This window comes from Myodes glareolus, chromosome 14, assembly GCF_982192425.1.
Source record: "Myodes glareolus chromosome 14, mMyoGla1.1, whole genome shotgun sequence".
Lineage (NCBI taxonomy): Eukaryota > Metazoa > Chordata > Mammalia > Rodentia > Cricetidae > Myodes > Myodes glareolus.
In genome coordinates, this window is record NC_142039.1 from 73,063,455 (window position 1) to 73,081,263 (window position 17,809).

General features: G+C 46.5%; 1 protein-coding gene across 2 annotated transcripts in view; it reads right to left on the reverse strand.

The window, feature by feature from the left end:
* The window catches only part of Spock1 (SPARC (osteonectin), cwcv and kazal like domains proteoglycan 1), a 481,800-nt gene that overhangs the window by 115,687 nt on the left and 348,304 nt on the right, over positions 1 to 17,809 (reverse strand). For both annotated transcript variants that reach the window (XM_048447703.3, XM_048447704.3), the window contains one exon: positions 12,196 to 12,322. In XM_048447703.3, coding sequence (XP_048303660.2) covers positions 12,196 to 12,322 — 127 coding nt within the window. The remainder of the gene's footprint in view (positions 1 to 12,195; positions 12,323 to 17,809) is intronic.

Consider the following 17,809-nt stretch of genomic DNA (forward strand, 5'->3'; position numbering starts at 1 on the left):
GGCTTTTAGTGCCCTTTGCTCCTGAACCAGGATTTGGCTTAAATGTTCCAAAAGTAGTCATTCAAAATGACTTGTGCATCATAGCTAGATATCTTTCTATCAGAGGGTTTTGGTTACCTCCAGACTATCACACACTTGGAAAGTACAGGTCTGCAGACAGCTCCTGCAGGGCAATCAACACACTCCAGAAAGGAAATACATGGTGGTATTGGCATTCAGAAAAAAGAGACAGTGTTTTCTGGCATGAGGGGAACAGGAGGATTTACAGAGGAGACACACTTAAGTTGAGTCTTACAGCTTAAATCCCAGGAACATGGTTTCTCCTTTTACTGATTGCGTAGACATGGGCATGGGAGGCTCAATCTATTCTCTGCCATCATTGTGAATTAAGTGCAAAAACCTGGAAGCTGCCTAAGCAGTAGTTGTACTTAGTATCCACACAATAAAATAAATAATTGTTAAGATATTATAATAAAAAGGTGCATGCTGTCTGCTCCACCTTTGTCTGTCCTTTGCATAACGTCATTTGGGGGTGAGTAGTAGTTATTTCTAAGGGGAGTAAGGGGAGCCCAAGTAGCTGACCTAGACAGCTTTCAGCAGGAAAAGCTTAAACAGCAGGAGAGAAACTGCCCTAATACTGCACATGGACACCTTTAGCACATCCCACCTTGACGGATACATGCCATTATCTGCCATTCACTCTATTGGAGAGAGGCTGGGGTTAGGGTGACGGAGAAAAAATAAACAGACTTGGGTGGAAAATTCCATCACATTGTTTGAATGTGCGTCAATGTGATTGGTTTAATAAAGAAGCTGATTGGCCAATAGCTGGACAGGATAAGGTTAGGTGGAAGAACCAGACTAAAGACACTGGGTAGAAGGAAGGCGGAGTGGGAGGAGTCAGCAGCCAGATGGAAAAGAAGCAGGGCATGCAAGAGAGGTAAAAGTCATGAGTTTCGGTGAAGCACATAGTTTAATAGAAATGGGTTAATTTAAATTGTAAGAACTAGTTAGTAATAAGTCTGAACTATCGGCTGAACATTTGTAATCAATATTAAGACTCTGTGCATTTATTTTGGAGCCTGCAGTCCTGACAAAAACTCTGCCTATAGACTTCAATGCCAAAGCAGTTCTTAGTGGCTTTGGAGAACTTGGGAGAATGTTGCACTTTAGGCTTCAGAACTTCCATAGTGCCTGGAGTACGTTCTCTGTGGATCTCACTGACCTCGACTTGGCCGTCCAGGAGAGCTGCCCACTCCTGGAGAATGCTTTTCCTCTTCTAACTCACGCAGAAGGCTCTGAGTGCAGTCATCTACACTGAAGGAGACAAAACAAAAATCTCCCAACTTTTCACTGATTTCAGAAAAGGGAATAAAATTGCCTTGGTAAAAATGAGATCACCTTTACAGTCATTATCTTCAACGTCCAAGTACGGAACAGTTCGGGTGCGTGTACACAAATTCTAATACAGAATGAGGAGCTCCCTAATTCCCTCACATGTCGTATGGGTCCTAGTCCAAGGCTTGGGAAATGAGCAGAATTCTCTAGGTGCTGCTGACTCTGAGACTGAATTGGAAAACACCAAGCAAGACACATGGCTTTACCCAGGTGAGCGATATAGCCAAAGGGAATGTTGTGTTTGTTCCCTTTAAAGAAAACAGCAACATGATAACTTAATTAAAGTTGTTTGTAATGACTTAATTAGATTTATAGCACTGTGCATACTCATCCTGGCTAGGGACCTTTCTGTTTTCTAAATGGTGGGAAAGAAGAGGTCTCAGGTGCTTAGAAGTTTTACCTCATCCATCTTCTGATGAGGGGCACCAGGGCCTACTGTGTTCAAATAAGTGCTTCATCAAATAGGTCAACTGTGTGTTCAGCAGAACTGACAGCAAAAAAGTCCCCTATCCTTAATGTATTTTTAATAAAGGGATTAACTAATTATATGATGTTTTACTTGGGGCATCTAAGAAGAAATAAAAATTAGTTTTTCAAATCTCGGTTAAATATGTGTTTGCATAAAGGACCTAGATAAACGTGGTGAAATAATAATTAATTGAATCACTTCCTTCTGTTCTAACTTCTATGACGAATCTGCATGCTGAAGAAGTCTGGGTAAATCCACTGGGATGCCTTTTGTTATAGATGGCATCTCAATGTCTGTGTTTCCTGAAAACATCACAATAACCATTTCCCCCAAAAGTTCATTCTCAGGAATCAAAAAGACAGCGTTATCTTGGCATGTCTAAGAAGTAAAATGATGCAGAGAACTGAAGATGTGTCTTAAGGATTAGGCCAAATGGTTTCAGAGAATTTTGCATTCAACTAGAACTGGTTCTATATTTCAGGGACTTTCCCCTTTAACTAGACAACATTCTCAACATAAAGGTCTCTTTTTATCACGTGTCTGTCTACAGGCATTGTTCCTGATAGAGCTCAGGGGATGACTGAGTAGACATAAACACTTGCTATGTAAGAAGAAGGCCTGAATTTGAACTCCTAACATGTACATAAAAGCCAGACACTGGTTCCTGGGCCTGTATCCAACATTAAGAGGAGGAGATAAATCCCAGGACCAGCCAGTCAGTCTAGCTAAACCAGCAAGCCTCAAGCTCAGCGAGAGACATGGTCTCAAGTTATCAGGGCAGAGGGTGATAGAGGAGAATATCAGACATCCTCATGTGGCCTCGAGCAATTAGGCATGAATGCATGCACGTGGCGTGTAAACACATGCATACATGGGCGCGCGCGCGCACACACACACACACACGCACATGCACCTGCACACAAGAGCATGCATGGTCCTAAATATTCTTACACTGGCTCAAACTAATACTACTTAGCTGATGACCCCAAAGAAGTGACCACCTCTGATACGGGAAAGGGGCCTTTAAATGAGTCTAGTCTCAAATGTGGTCCCTGCCTTTCTGCTGTTAAAAAAGTTTTTCTCTTAATCATAGAGAAGTGGGGCTCACAAGGCCAGAGCAGGCCACTCACATAGCCTCATTAGCCAGGACAAGGACTTGATTAAGAGAAGAGGTTTGATTCAAAATGAGCCAATTAGAGGCCTTTCCTAAGATCTTAGCACAGGTTAGGGCAATTTTCCTAATGTGAAAGCAAGGGAATTGAGGGTTTCAGAACCCACACTCTTTGCAAATAGAAAGGGATTATTTGTAGCATGAAGCCAGGCAGAGCGAGGAGCCAAAGGACGGTGCAGGGAGATGGACCCCATGCTACCCAGGAGTTTCCCCATCTCCTGCCAAGGCCTGAGTGCCCCAGTGTCCCCTCAAGCCATCTATATCAGAAACTTCCTTTATATAGTTTAAGCTAACTTCGAGGCACACGCTCCTGCCATGTAAAGTCGGACGTGTTACGATGACAGAGCTGGTAGGTCTGAAGCTTTTCAGCGGGTTTTAATTTGCAAAGTAAAAGCCGTGACCCCAGTCAGTCGGGGCTCAAATATTGACTCCCATGTTTCCAGACCATGCTGATCCTTTAGTTGGCTCTCTCCCTCCCCGACTTTGACTTGGGGACCAACAACAGTGTGTACTTGTTTGTGTCTAGTTTGTGTCGGATGATGACCAAAAGGGACCTGGCGAGGAGAAGGCTTATTTCATCTCACAGTTTATAGTCCAGCATCCGAGGGAGTCAGGGCAGGAACGCAGGGCGGAAACCTGGAGGCAGGAACTGAGGCAGAGACCACAGACAAACTCTGCTTGGTGGCTTGCTCCCCATAGTGTTTCGTCTTGCTTTGCACACACACACACACACACACACACACACACACACACACACACACACACACACACACACCAGGATCACCTCCTCAAAGGTGGCACCACCCACAGTGGACTGGAGCCTCCCACATCGATCATTAATCAAGAAAATGCCCTAAAACCTTGCCCTTCAGGCCAAACTGATGGGGGCCTCTTCTCAATTTTAAGGTTCCTCTTCCCAGACAACCAGAGTTTGTGTCAAGGCATCAAAGACTAACCACCTCGCTGTGTATTGAAAGTCTGTTGAAATAACAGACAATAAAATGCCACTTGGCACAGAAGCTCAAGGCATTGTAGTCAGCATGGCCTCAGCAAGTAACACCTGCCTCCTTAGCACTGCTAAAGCGTCACCATGGTAGCGGCCGTGAGATAACATGCTCATCTGCCCTTCAGATAGCCGTCATACAGTAGATGGGCACACGGCTGCTAGTATTACAGCCACATTCCTAACCTGCCTCTGCAGCTCCTTCTGGAGGCTATGAGGTAATTCTGGCCAAGGGAACATGAAGGCATGAGGCTGGTGACTTCTGGATGGTTCCTGCTTTCATTGCCTGTTTTGACTGGACTGGCGGAGCACAGAAGCCATGCTACACCCGCAGGCAAAACTTCACTATTCTAGTTATGGTGGATGACAGAATACCAAGTCAAACGGGCCCTGGGAAAACCCAGTCTGGAGGCAGCGCCTCAGTTCTGGGTTGCTTCTGTGTAGACCGGAAGCCAGAGTTGACGGGTTTAAGTTTCTGTTTCATCTAGGATTTTGTCATAGCGGCTAGAACCCATATCCTCCAGAATATGTAGTTAGTTCTGGAGGTATTGTTTACGCTTACTCCTCGTGGAAGGTCTTTGGAGAGGACAATAACACTAGAGCAAAAGTCTATTTAAAAAAGCTGAAGGTAACCACAGAAATGAGCTCTCATTACCAAATGATGTCTGACTCCCCCAGACTAAGACAGGAAGTTGTAAATGAACATGGCCTGAGGGGGAAGGCAAACTGGGGCATCTGCCATCCATGCGGGATTTCTCCCGAAATCGCAAACTTTCTAATGTATGAAGCAAAATCACTTAGAGTTGGCCAGAAGCCACCAAGTAACTCTCCAGAGTCACGAAGCTTCTCCTGTAGACCTTTTCTATGCAACAGAAAATCAAAGCCATGAATTGGACTCCAGACCATTTACCGGGCTGCTCCTCTCCACTGGGGTCTCTCTGCTCTCTTTCTCCTTCTACCCAAGAGCACGGGCAGAGTAGGTCACAATCACCGAGCCTCTCAGTGCTGTCTAGGGGAGCCTCTGGAGGCGGCTGCCACTCTCCCGCCTTCACTGCTGCCACAGTGCACCCAGCTCTGAGGCTCAGTGTGGGCAAAGACAAGCATCCTGCCTGCAGTTCCCAGTGTGGGCAAAGGCAGCATCCTGCCTGCAGCTCTCAGTGTGGGCAAAGGCAAGCATCCTGCCTGCAGTTCTCAGTGTGGGCAAAGGCAAGCATCCTGCCTGCAGTTCCCAGTCTGGGAAGAGGCAAGCATCCTGCCTGCAGTTCCCAGTTGCTTCATTGCCTTTTTCATCAACAGCAAGGGTCTCTGCCAGTAGCCATTTGCAAGCGAAGGGTATTCACAGGCCACAGGTCTGCCGGGAACAGGCCTACCCCTACCACCAGCCTCAACTAAAGACAGACAAAGCAGTGTAACAAGGCTTTCATGGCAGGAATGCCCACAGGTCAGACATCCTAGAAGCTGAAAACAGTGCCTACAACCAGCTGGAGGAGTCTCACAAGACTACACCCTGAATCAGCTTCAATCCTCTGAACTTCCTGTTCTTGGAAAATCTGGCCAACAGAGACTACACTTGCCAAGAACTTCAAACATGACCTTTACTTGGTAGCGATTGTTAGAAACTATTAAGATGCCTCAGCAAAGATAATACAATCTGCGGGACAGTGCGCTGGAGGAAATGCCAGCCCTGTAAAGCAAGCGCTCCCGCCCGGCCCTCACTCCTGCTTTCAGAACTAAAAGAACACATTTCCTTCCAAGGCAGTTCTTAACTCCGCATCTTTCTCCTCTGGGCGGGCGTCTAGACATAAATGAGCCATTTGCTAATTGTTTAACAGCTTTCAAGGAAGAAGCTGTGGGGGAGGGGCGAAAACAGCCGGGTGTTTCCCTGCTTGTTATCCAGTTATCAGCAGGCATGTGCCAGAGAACAGCGCTAACCCTTCAGAAACCTGTGCCACCAAGAGATCCCTCTTGTCAGAGACTGCTCAGGTCCTGGTTCAGAAAGGAGCTGCTGTGGACATCAGAACTTCTGCTGGTGCGACCAGTGGAAGATCCCAGGAGAGATCCTGCTGGTGAAACTGCCCCCAGGGATGGGAGAAATTGGCCCAGGTATCCGAACTGGAAGAAGTACTGGACAGCATGGACCTGTGTGAGGTCATTTTACGGAGGACCCTGCCCCATCCAATAAGCTTCCCCCCAGTTCTGTGGGGAGCAGCAGCAAAGGAAAGGGATTTGTAAATGATGGGCTCCAGACATTGTAGGCATGGCCAAGACACTGTTGCCAGGAGATTGGTAAGCTGTTGTAGAAGAAAACATGCCCTCCCCCTTTGGAAACTGTACGTGTGCTTCATAGACCTGATGTTTCTGTATTAGTCCCATGCCCCACAGGTGACCCAGCCACACTGGCACCAGAGTGAACTGCAGGGTTGGCTGCAGTCATCCACAAGGTTGGCTTCATCTTGCCCTGTAGCATCATATACCATCTGGAGTCTGCAACCTTATGCATTGATCTTAGGTTCTGAGGAGTCACACCTACAACTGGTACCTCTGGGGTTGAAATACTAGAAAATGCCTGCTGCAGAATGTTATTCCTGAGTATATATTCCTCTACCAGTTCCTGAAGGCTCCACCTACCCTGGGCAGACACAAGCAAAACTTGGCTGATGTGTCCCCAGGAAAGACACCTGCTTCATGACCAGCCTGAAAAGAAACCTCTGCCTTTGCTGACCCTCCACAACCATCAGACCCATCTTGAAAAGGTGAATGATTCAACTGGAAAACAGTAACTGTTCATCTAGGGTGTGGGTTTTTTTTAGGGGTTTTGTTGTTGTTGTTGTTGTTGTTGCCAATGACAGGCCTGGACTATATTCTGGTCAAAGGTTATTTTTGTAAGCTTGACTTCATGGAATGAAACCACTTCTGCTTACACACGCACCATGGTTCCATCTGTCCTCTGTTTTCCAATATCAGTGACTTCAAAAGGTCATAGCTCCATGGGAGAGGGAGTCACTGTCTATTAACAGTAACCCATTCACTCGCATTAACTGAGCCTCTATTAGTGTTCTTCAAAGGCTTATCTGCAAGACCCAAACAAACATCATTTTGAACTTCAATAAACAAGCAGCCCTGTCTTTAGGGGAAATAAGCAAAATACCAATGGTTTATCAGGAATAAACCAGATGGAAGCATGCCCTCAGAAGAAGGCTCCAATGAGTGCCATGGTGGTTCACAACTGTTCTCTGCCTCAGAGACCTCACACAAACAGTACCAGGCTATAACTTAACTATACAATGTGTTACACTCACAGAGAACAAAGTAGAAGATGAGGACTGCTGTGGACTATTAGTTTAAGATGTGTTACATTTGTTTGTGCTGTGGAACATTTGCTTTAAAGATGCAAAGATGCGTTACATTCTTTTATTTAACTTTTTATTTATTTATTTATTTATTTTTATTTATTCATTTGTTTAACTCTGTGAGGCTGTGTTACTTTGCCTGCCTAAAACACCTGATTGGTCTAATAAAGAGTTGAACAGCCAATAGTGAGGCAGGAAAGAGAAATAGGCAGGGCTGGCAGGCAGAGAGTATAAATAGGAGGAGAAGACCATTGGAAGTGAGAAAAGTAGGTGAGGAGGACCCCAGGAGCCAGCAACCCAGCCACACAGTCAGCCATGGAGTAAGAAGGAAAGAAAGGTAAATAGAGAAAGATAAAAGTCCAGAGGCAAAAGGTAAATGGGATAATTTAAGAAGAAAATCTGACTAGAAATAAGCCAAGCTAAGACTGCACATTTATAAGTAAGAAAAAGTCTCTTTGTGTGATTATTTAGGAGATGGATGGTGGGCCCCCAAAAAGCCATAAAAGTAAAGAAGTAAAAAGAGCAAACAACTACAGAGGACCCAACACCCCCTCCCCTGTGATGCTGTCATTCCTACCACTCTGCCTCTTTGTTTTAATGTCATTGAAATGGGTAGATCCACATACACTTAGGCAGAAGGTCAAGGCCATCAGAGCCTTCCATAAGTCTTGTCCTAAGGAACCTTAGTATAACATATTCTGTAGTTTGGATCTGGAATACCCAACAGCCCAAGTGTTGAAGGCTTGACCCCCAGTCTGTGACAGTACTGGAGGCTATAGGACCTTTGGGTGGTAGAGACCAGGTGGAGGAAGTTAGATCAATGATAGTATGCCCACAGTACGGGGGTCTCATATTGGGGTCTCAGGCCCCTTCTATTTTTTCCTTCTTGTTTTTCATGGTTTACCATAAGGCAAACAAGCCTCTTCTGTCGCATGGAATGTCTCCTCAGTATTGTGCTGTCCCTGAAGAAGTCCAAAGCAATGGAGCCAAATGATGAGAGAATGAGACCTCTGAGGCGACCAACCCAGACAAACTTCTCCTCTAAAAGGTGATCATCTCAGGCATTTTACGACAGCAACAGGTTTAACATATTATATACTATGTGGAGGCCCAAAACTGTGAGCCCATTTCCACCTTGTCTGAAGGTCAGAGTTTTAGCTTCTTCAAAGTTGTTGAGAACAAGTGTGGCTACACCCTGACCTAGAATGTGGTTACTTGGTGTTTCTGACATTAAGGTGGCCCATATAGGTAAATTCACTGCCCCCTGACCAATGGTCAGGATATTCAAGCATACTTCTGCTCCTTGTTTTGAAATAGGAGGTTTGACCTTACGAGTGGCTGCCTTCAGGATAGGTGGTCTAGTGTGACTCATGGCCTAGACAACAGAATGTTAATGACTTGATGGCTCAAAGTACTGAAGTAAGAAACTGCTCTCATTGTCCTTTGTACCAGGTTAAAGCAGTCTTCTGTCTTCTTCAACCTGTTGTGTTGGGGTATAAAAGTGTGTGGAAAATTAAACAGAGGTGGATTTCAGTATTCATTGGAACTCCCTCCTGGTGCTATCCTATGTTTCTGTTTTACTATTTTTACTCATGTCTTCATTCTCTCTATTTTCTAATCCCCATGCCCTTACCCTAGTAAGCAGTATTTTTGTCGAAAGCTGGTCTTTGACAATACCAACAATCTCTGATGAGCCAGCATCCATCTTCTTTTGCTTCAGGAAAATACTGGAGCAAGGCTTGGAGACAAAGACTCATCCCACTGATTTCAAGAATTGAGGGGTACTGCTGTCAGCAGAGTGGTACTGAGGATGGGGAAGGCCGCTGAGTGCTGCACTCAACTCAACTCTGTGTAGAGGTCAGTCCTCTGAAAGGTGAGGAGCCAATTGTAACGGGATCTTCCCAATACAAATCCTGCCTTCTAACCAAGTTATTCACCTGCACCTGAAAGTGGCACCTGTCCCATATACAAGCCAGGCTCTGGGACTATAGGAGGGCCTTGAACAACAAGCTTCCAAGACAGTCTTTGGGCAACTGACAGCACTTTGGGCCATGAAATTAGACAGGTCACTATTGCCCTGCAGCTCAGAGGTCTTGACAGCCGCATTTTAATTTCCTTCTGTGCATGAAATGCAGAGGTCAGAGGGAAGGCTTTGACCAGGGATTGATAACAGATTCTTTGTCCAAGGAGTCTCTCACTGGTGGCTCACACCTGTTTTCCTCTGTGAGACTAGAGGAGAAGACGGTTTACTCATAGCTAGAGAGCAAGATCTGAATGGCACAAGGTTGTATTTCCAGAAAACAAAGAACCACCACCAAGGTCTAGCTCACTTCCATAACCCCAGGCTAGGTGTGTAGCTAAGCAACTTGGTCCAGGATGGGTGTGATTGGTAACTGATATATTCCTATCCATCCAACTTGGTCACATCCAGGGCAGGTTATGCACATTGGACTCCTGTATTCCCTCTCAGCTAAAGTCTTAATGGGCTCTTCTGTGGCAAGTGATACTGAACACCCACCACACACTGTGCTCCATGCATGGCAAGGCTGAGAATTAACATTTGTGTCTTCAGGATTTGACATTCTTTCTTTTTTTCTTTTATTCTTCTCTCGAACATTGCACCTCAACTGTAGTTTTCCCCCTTCCATCTCCCATCTCCCTTCTCCCCTAGATCCATTCCACTGTTTCCCTTCAGAAAGAAAGAAAGAAAGGAAGGAAGGAAGAAAGGAAGGAAGGAAGGAAGGAAGGAAGGAAGGAAGGAAGGAAGAAAGAAAGAAAGAAAGAAAGAAAGAAAGAAAGAAAGAAAGAAAAAAGGAAGGAAGGAAGGAAGAAAGGAAGGAAAGAAGGAAGGAAGGAAAGCAGGCCTCCCAGAGAGATCTACCAAACATGACCTAACAAGTTACAATAAGACTAATCACAAACCATGATATCAAGGCTGGATGAGGCAACCCAGTAGGAGGAAAAGGGTCCCAGGAGCAGGCAAAAGAGTCAGAGACACCCTCACTCCCACTGTTGGGAATTTCACAAAAACATCAAGCTACACAACCATGAGGTATACCCAGAGGACCTAGCCCAGACCCATGCACGGTCCATGTTTGCCACTTGAGTCTCTGTGAGCCTGTAGGAGTCATGCTTAGTTGATTCTGTGGGCCGTGTTCTTGTGTCCTTGACCCCTCTGGCTCTCACAATCCTTCCTCCCCCTCTTCTGTGGGGTTCCCTGGCTCCATCTAATGTTTGACTTGAGTTCTCTGTATCTTCTCCCATCAGTTTTCAGATGACAGCCCTCTGATGACAATTGAGCTAGGCACCCATCTATTAGTACAGCAGAATATCATTAGGAATCATTTTATTGACTTTTTTTCCAGTTGTGTTTGGTTCTAACCTGGGTCTCTGGGCTGTCCTGCCTCTGGTTCCTGGGCATTCCAGCAGTGTCAGACGTAGGCTCCCTTTCCTGGCATGGGTCTCAAGTTGGATCAGTCACTGGTTGACCACTTCAAGTTCTACACCACCATTACCCACATCTTGCAGGCAGGGCAGATTATAGGTCAAAGGTTTTGTGGCTGGGTTGATGCCCCAGTCCCAGTGCTGGGAGCCTTGTCTCATTATAGAAGATGGCCAGTTCAGGCTCCATATCCCCTATTCTTAGGAGACTTCAATAGAGTCACTCTTAGAGATTCCAGAGAGTTTACATCGCACTAGGTTTCTACAATTTCAGTCATCCCTCCCAACCCTGATCCCTCCTGTTCCCATCCCCGCCCCACCCCCAGTCCACTTGCAAAATCTATTATATTTCCCCTTCCCAGGGAAATCCATGCATCCCCTCTACAGTTATCCCTTTTACTAAGCTTCTCTGGGTCTAAGAACTTCACGTTTTTATGGCAAATGCAAACTTCAGCATCTCGTAAACCTGAAATCACCCTTACGTTTTCATCCTCGGGTTTGGTCGATGTCCCCTCTTTGACTCTTTCTGACACCCTCCTCTACATATTGCATACCTCCCTTCTTACCATTGGAGCCATGTGATTATCTACTTGGCTCTGCAAATGCAAACATTTGATACTTCCCAGGTGGGAACATTCTATCCTGCTCCTACCTCAAAGGATGATTCTAACAGAAGAGCCATCGGTGACACTCTTACAAAGTCAGGTCTCTTCCCACCTCTCTGCCTTTCCCCTCCTCTGTTTCCTCTTCCTCCTCCCCCTTAGTGTCGCCCTCCTCTCCCACCTCTCTGCCTCTCTCCTCCCCACTTTTATTTCTTCTTCCTCCTCTTCCTCCTTCACCCCCCTCTAGTCCCCCTCCTCTTTTCCTTCTCTTGGCTTTGCAGCCCTTGCTGAAATTTGAAATTACACATTCATTTGCTGATTGTTTATTTTTGCCTCCCCTTCCAGACTGTGACCTCTGGTGATCGGGGCGGCACTTGCCCTGCCCCTCCCCTCCCATGTTTTGCTCAGCATCTAGCACACCTGATAGTGTGAGGGGAGTAGATGCCGAGGTGATGGACAGGTGCTCCCTCCTAGGATTTTGGAGTGGGAGGGAGTCTGACTCTGGAGAAGTCTGCAAATGGTAAGAACCTCAGCCCAAGTCTAGAGGCAAAAAGTTGGTCTTCCAAGCACTTAAGCTAGAGACACACAGGCGGACATTCGCTCCATCACATCTGCTCTTGCGTTCTGTAGAAATGGATTCTGGGGTTGGCAAGAAGAATTATCTGAGTCTGCCTTCCCCAGAACAACCAGGCTGCTCAGAGCACAGAAACCTGACAAACAGACCTGCAGCAGTGTTTATAACACAGACAATAAAGACCAACCTTGGACGTGTATGTGTGGCCATCAGATCCGCAGACCATCGCTGACTGTGCCACGGGACAGGGCTTGCACTTAATCAGATTTGAGGGTCCAACCCAGTGTTTGTGAGCCACATTCCCCTTCTTTTGCCTAAGGAAGAAAAAAGGGGATAAGTTAGTTGAAACTCTGCCCTGCCCCCATCGATGTTCCCCTAGGTTCCCAAAGAACACAGCTATACACACACACACTAAAGCAGCCCTAAAGCAGATAAGAGGCCCGAGGGATGCTAGCCAGAACTCCCATTTGTTCCAAGCCATTAAAAGGTACCAGGAGTTTTCTCTCCAAAGCACGCATTCCATTCAATAGCTGAACCAAGCAAAATGGTAGCCATTAAAACAGTGCAAATCACATATCCACATGGAATGAACATCCCAGTCATCTCAGAAACAGTGAGAGAGAAAAAGAGCGGTACAGTGTGCCCCCGTGCCGGGTCAACACACGACAAGCATCCTCAACAGCCTCTCGTAGCCTTACACTCTCCTGAAGCTGCTGGGCTATTTCCATAGGGGCAACCCATGCCACTGTGTGAACACTTCATACAGAAATACTCTAAATGCCACCGGAAGATTCTTTCATAGCTGTAGAAAACCATCTCCGGGTATATAGTAGAGCGATTTCCCCATAGCTTCCAACTTGCTCCTTGGTGAAGGCTAGGGTGATGTCACTTCCGACTGTTTGCATGTTTCCCTTCCATCCCAGCTCCTGCTTCCACATCTCACCTGGTTGTGAATGGTATGTGGCAGGGACTGTGATGGCTGTGTGCGCAGACAGGACCCTGTCTCTGTATCCCAGGCCACTGAAACAGAGGGTCCTGCAGTGCCTGCCGTCCTTTCTCCCTCAGCCAAAGCCGATCTCCATGCAGTTCACTGTGTGACTCCCATGGGCCAAGGGCAAACACTTCTGCACTGCCCATCAACCCGGCACTCGGCAGTGTTCAGTGTTTGTCAAATAGAAACTACTTCTGGTGGCTGTTATAAAAACCACAATGTGTTATGGTTTGAATTAAAAATGCCCCAACAGGCCGATGTACTGGGGATGTGTTTGTGGGAAATGCCCTACACTAGATGATATTCTGGGGACCTGTTTGGGGGAAATTCTCCAACAGGCTGATATAAAATACCCCAAACAGAGTTTGTTTGCTAGTTGATATGTTTTTAGAAAATTACTGGGTCCTTGGAGGTCTGATTCAACAACAGATTAAGCCCTTAAGGGGTTTAAAAAGTATGGATTTACAAGAAGCTGGCAAGACCTATTTGGGGAAGAAGGATCTCTGGGAAGAGACATGTGCTTGGGAACTATGTGGTCTGATCCCTTCCTGTGTTTGTTTTCTGCTTCCGGTCTGTCGGGAGCTGAGGCGCCACTGGCCCTTTCTTCCTCCTTCCACCACCATAATGCTCTGCAAAGCTGTGAACTAAAACCTCTCCACCCCTGAGCCCAAAACATACAGTTTCTCCCTTCAAGTTGCTTTGCTTAGGCGTCTGCTTCTGCAGCAACAACCAGAACTAGTGCAACCTTCAAAACAAGAAGCAAGAGAAATAGAGAAATGGCGGCTATTATAATTGTTTCCCGATAGATGGGACCATAGAGAAGGAAGTGGTCTTTGTGTGGAAGTGTGATAAACCCTCGGGGCTTAGATCCAGAGAGCCTTTAACCACAAAGGACTGGTGAAGCCAGAAGGAAATCTGCTCAGCCAGGTGAAGAAGGACACCCCCTGCGCCAACCTCCCACCCCTCCCCACCTTAGTCATCCATCAGGAATTGAGCTATGGTGGCTGAGGTGTGTTGCCCTCTTCCAAATGAGAGGAATGGCGGGGGAAGGGACACAGGAAACACTAATTCGGATCTTATACCACATCTCAGGCCTTCATCAGTAATTTAAAGGAGGCAGTGGGTGAGGAGAGAGTGTTTGGAGAATTCCCGTAGAGCAACATCAAAGGGAATCAGTTCATACCCACAGCACAGCCCCTGGGCCGACAGGAATCTAGGCTGGAGAGAAAACATTTCTGAACTTGTCTGACCAAAGAATCAGATAAGAAAGTTCTAGGAGGGCAGAGACCACCCAGGATTGACCCTGTTTTAGTGAAGAGGGAACCGGAAGCACAAAAGAGGCGGAGTCCTGTCTGACTCCTGGATCTGACTGGTGGTGAGGCCTAAGGCCTGCAGAGAGTGTCCAAGGATGAAGCTCTGCCTTGGCCCATGTCTTAGTTACTTTTCTATTGCTGCTGCCACAATACACCATGACCAACTTTTTAAAGGCAACTTAAAAAAGAAAGCATGTAATTGGGCTTAGGTTTTGTGGTGGTTTGCATGAGAATGCACCTCCCCCATAGACTCATATGTTTGGATACTTGGTCCCTAGTTGGTGGAATGGTTTGGAAAGGATTAGGAGGTGTAGCAAGAAATGGGATTTGAGGTTTCCAAAGCCCATGCTTAGTTAGTGCTTGTTCTTGCTCTTGTTCTTGTTCTTGTTCATTCTCTCTCTCTCTCTCTCTCTCTCTCTCTCTCTGTCTGTCTGTCTCTCTCTCTCTCTGTGTCTGTCTCTCTCTCTCTCTCTCTCTCTCTCTCTCTCTCTCTTCAACTTGCAGATTAGGATATAAGCTCTTAGCTGCTACACCAGCATTATGCCTATCTGCTTGCCTTCCTGTTGCCATGGTACCCACTATGGTGATCATTGGACACCAGCATCTAGAAACTGTGGGTCCTCAAATTCTAGGCGTTCTTTTATAAGTTGCCTTGGTCATGGTGTCTCTTCACACCTAACAGACGTTTCAGGGGGTTAGAGCTGAGAGCTCACATCTTGATCCTCAAGCAGGAGGCAGAGAACATAATGGGAATGGTTCTAGTCTTTCGAAACCTAAAAGTCTGCCCCCAGTGACACAGCTCCAACAAGCCTACATCTCTAATCCTTCCTAAACAGTTCCACCATCTACAGACCAAATACTCAAATATATGAAGCTATGGAGGCCATTCTTCTCAAACAACCATGGTCCATCTCAGTCCACCCTAGAACAGTAGCTTTAAAAGTGTTTGAGAACACCCTTGTCTGTGCTGTTGGGGGTCTGCCTGCTTCCCCAAAGCTGCCCACATTGGCCTGACCTCTCTATCTGGGATGGGCATTTTTCATCATTTGAGTTTAGGAATCACATGAACTTGAGGGCCGGTATTCTTCTTCAGCAGACATGACTCTCTCAAGGCCTGCTTAAGCCAACTGACGCAAGTAACCATGTGAGACTCTCCAGGGCAGAGGAAGGGACTGTCAGCTCACAGCTCATCCTCGAGCCCACAATTTCCTCAGAGCACCTCACATTCATCATCTTCCACACAACACCCTGTCTGCCACTGACAGTCGGACAGCAAGAACAAGGAGCTGTGCTGACAGGTGGTAGCTCTTCTCTTGGGTGAGACCCCGGAAGGCCGAGACAATTCCTGTTCTGAGCTTCCAGAAGGGGCAGTAATGTCCATAGGGTTTCCCTGGAGTGAGCATGCCCCATGTGCTGACGCTGTAGGAGAAAGGAGCCTCGTGGACTTTAGCCAAAGGCTGGGAGGGAGAAGTGAACACTGCGAAGATACAGCCAGCGATCAATCACCAGCTAAGGACAAGCGTTCTCTGTCTCTGAACCTGAGCCTCACTAGTAAATTAAGTTCTTTAAGGGAGGCAAGGAGGGGAGGCTGGCTGGTGCCTCCTAGAGTTATGGTACCTCGTGGATGTTTAAGGTTCCCCTGTTGGGTGGAGGTTTTGCCCGTGCCTGCCATGTGGCTGCCACTCTGCAGTTAACCGTAGGACCACAGAGTGTTGGAGCAGCAAGTGCCTTAAAACTAGATAATGTTTCCTGTACATCTGTGTCCAGTTACCCAACAGTCATGTTTGGTAGTGAATAACTCTTAGTGTGCTCGTCCCTGGGGGAGATGATTTCTCTCAGTCTCACATTCTGTGGTTGCCCATAGCGCTCTGTGCAGGCCTGAAGCCTTGTGATCGTTCCCACGTCCACTTTGGCGTGTTTATTGCTGTTGCTCTTGCTCAGTTTGGCTTAGGCAGCCATGTTGGTGAGGCTTTCTGGGTGCAAGTGAGACACAGGCTCACAGAAAACTCGCTGGTCCTTTGGCTCTGACAATCTTTCCACCCCCGCTCCACAATGTTCCCGAGCCTTAGGTGCGGGAGTATTTGGTGGGTGCATTCATTGGTAACTCTACATTTTGGTTGGTTACAGTTTTCTGTTATACAGACTAAGCAGGTTTATTTAGGAATATATGTGTCTCTCTGTGTGTAAATATATATACATATATATGAACACATATATACATATATATGTATGCAACAACAATCAATAAAAAGAGAGGTCATTAATTTGAAAGAGGGCAAGGAGGGAGGTCTGGAGGGAGGAAAGAGAAGGGAGAAATGATGTAACTGTATTATGATCCCAAAATGAAAAGAAAAATACTTTTAAAAAACTAATTAGACAAGTAACTTTGCCATATAAATGAAGAATTAGAAACACGGTGGGAAAGCAATTTGTGATGTCACACTGGCACATGGCAATTGCATCATAGCTCTTTTCCCAGGAAACCTTGGCAATGATTGGTGTGACTTGAATCTCCTACTGGGGATCTGTACTATCATTAGAAGGGCTCCGTTACGTAAGAACAGCTTCTCTGAGAGCATGTCCCTAGCTCCTTACCTGCAGAAGAGAAGACTTGCCATGCCCAGCAGAGGATGGTCATGGATCGTGTCTAGGTAGAAGCACCTTAGGCCTTGCCTCAGATGTCAGGGAGACTTGTAGTGCCAAGCCTTTATCCCATTCCATTTTGCTGCTGGTCTGGTCCCAAAGACCTGTGAGATGAGGGCAGTCCTGGCTGTCACTTATTTCAAACCAGGCAGAAGCTCAGTGGGAATGGCATTCAACCTGTGGGATCTATCCAGAAGTCAAGTCTGGAAAGCTATGTGCCACTAGATGTGAGTCAATGGGTCTGAATTTCCCTGATGCCTGTGTATGGATTTGAGTCCTCCAATCCAATACAAATCATAAAAAAACCAGCTCAGTCCAGGCAAGTGACTAAGAATTCTAACTCAAGTGTTTCAACATCTGAGTCAATGAAGAGTGAAATGCGATGAAGCCATTTTGATGGAAATGTCATGCCCTGTATCACAGACATTCTTCAACAGGGGTGACACAGAAATTTGGTCTGGAGGTAGGTCCACTCAGTCTTTCCCTGGTCACTGAGCTGACTCATTTTTGCCTTGCAAGACTTGCCTCACTTCCTGTGGGTTGAGGATAATAAAATCCCAGCCTATAAGCTGTAGCAAATAAAGCTTTCCTGAGGATCAGAGTGCAGAGCTAACCCACTAGTTAGCCACAGAGGCCAGGCAGTGGTGGCACACACCTTTAATCCTAGCACTTGGGAGACAGGCAGATGGATCTCTGTGAGTTAAAGGCCACCCTGGGCTACATGAGACTGAATCATCTAAAAGAGAAACAGAGCCAGGCAGTGATGGTGGTTCACACCTTTAATCCCAGCACTAGGGAGGTGGAGACAGGGAGTGATATGGCTGGGCAGAGAGAGGAATATAAGGTGGGAGGCG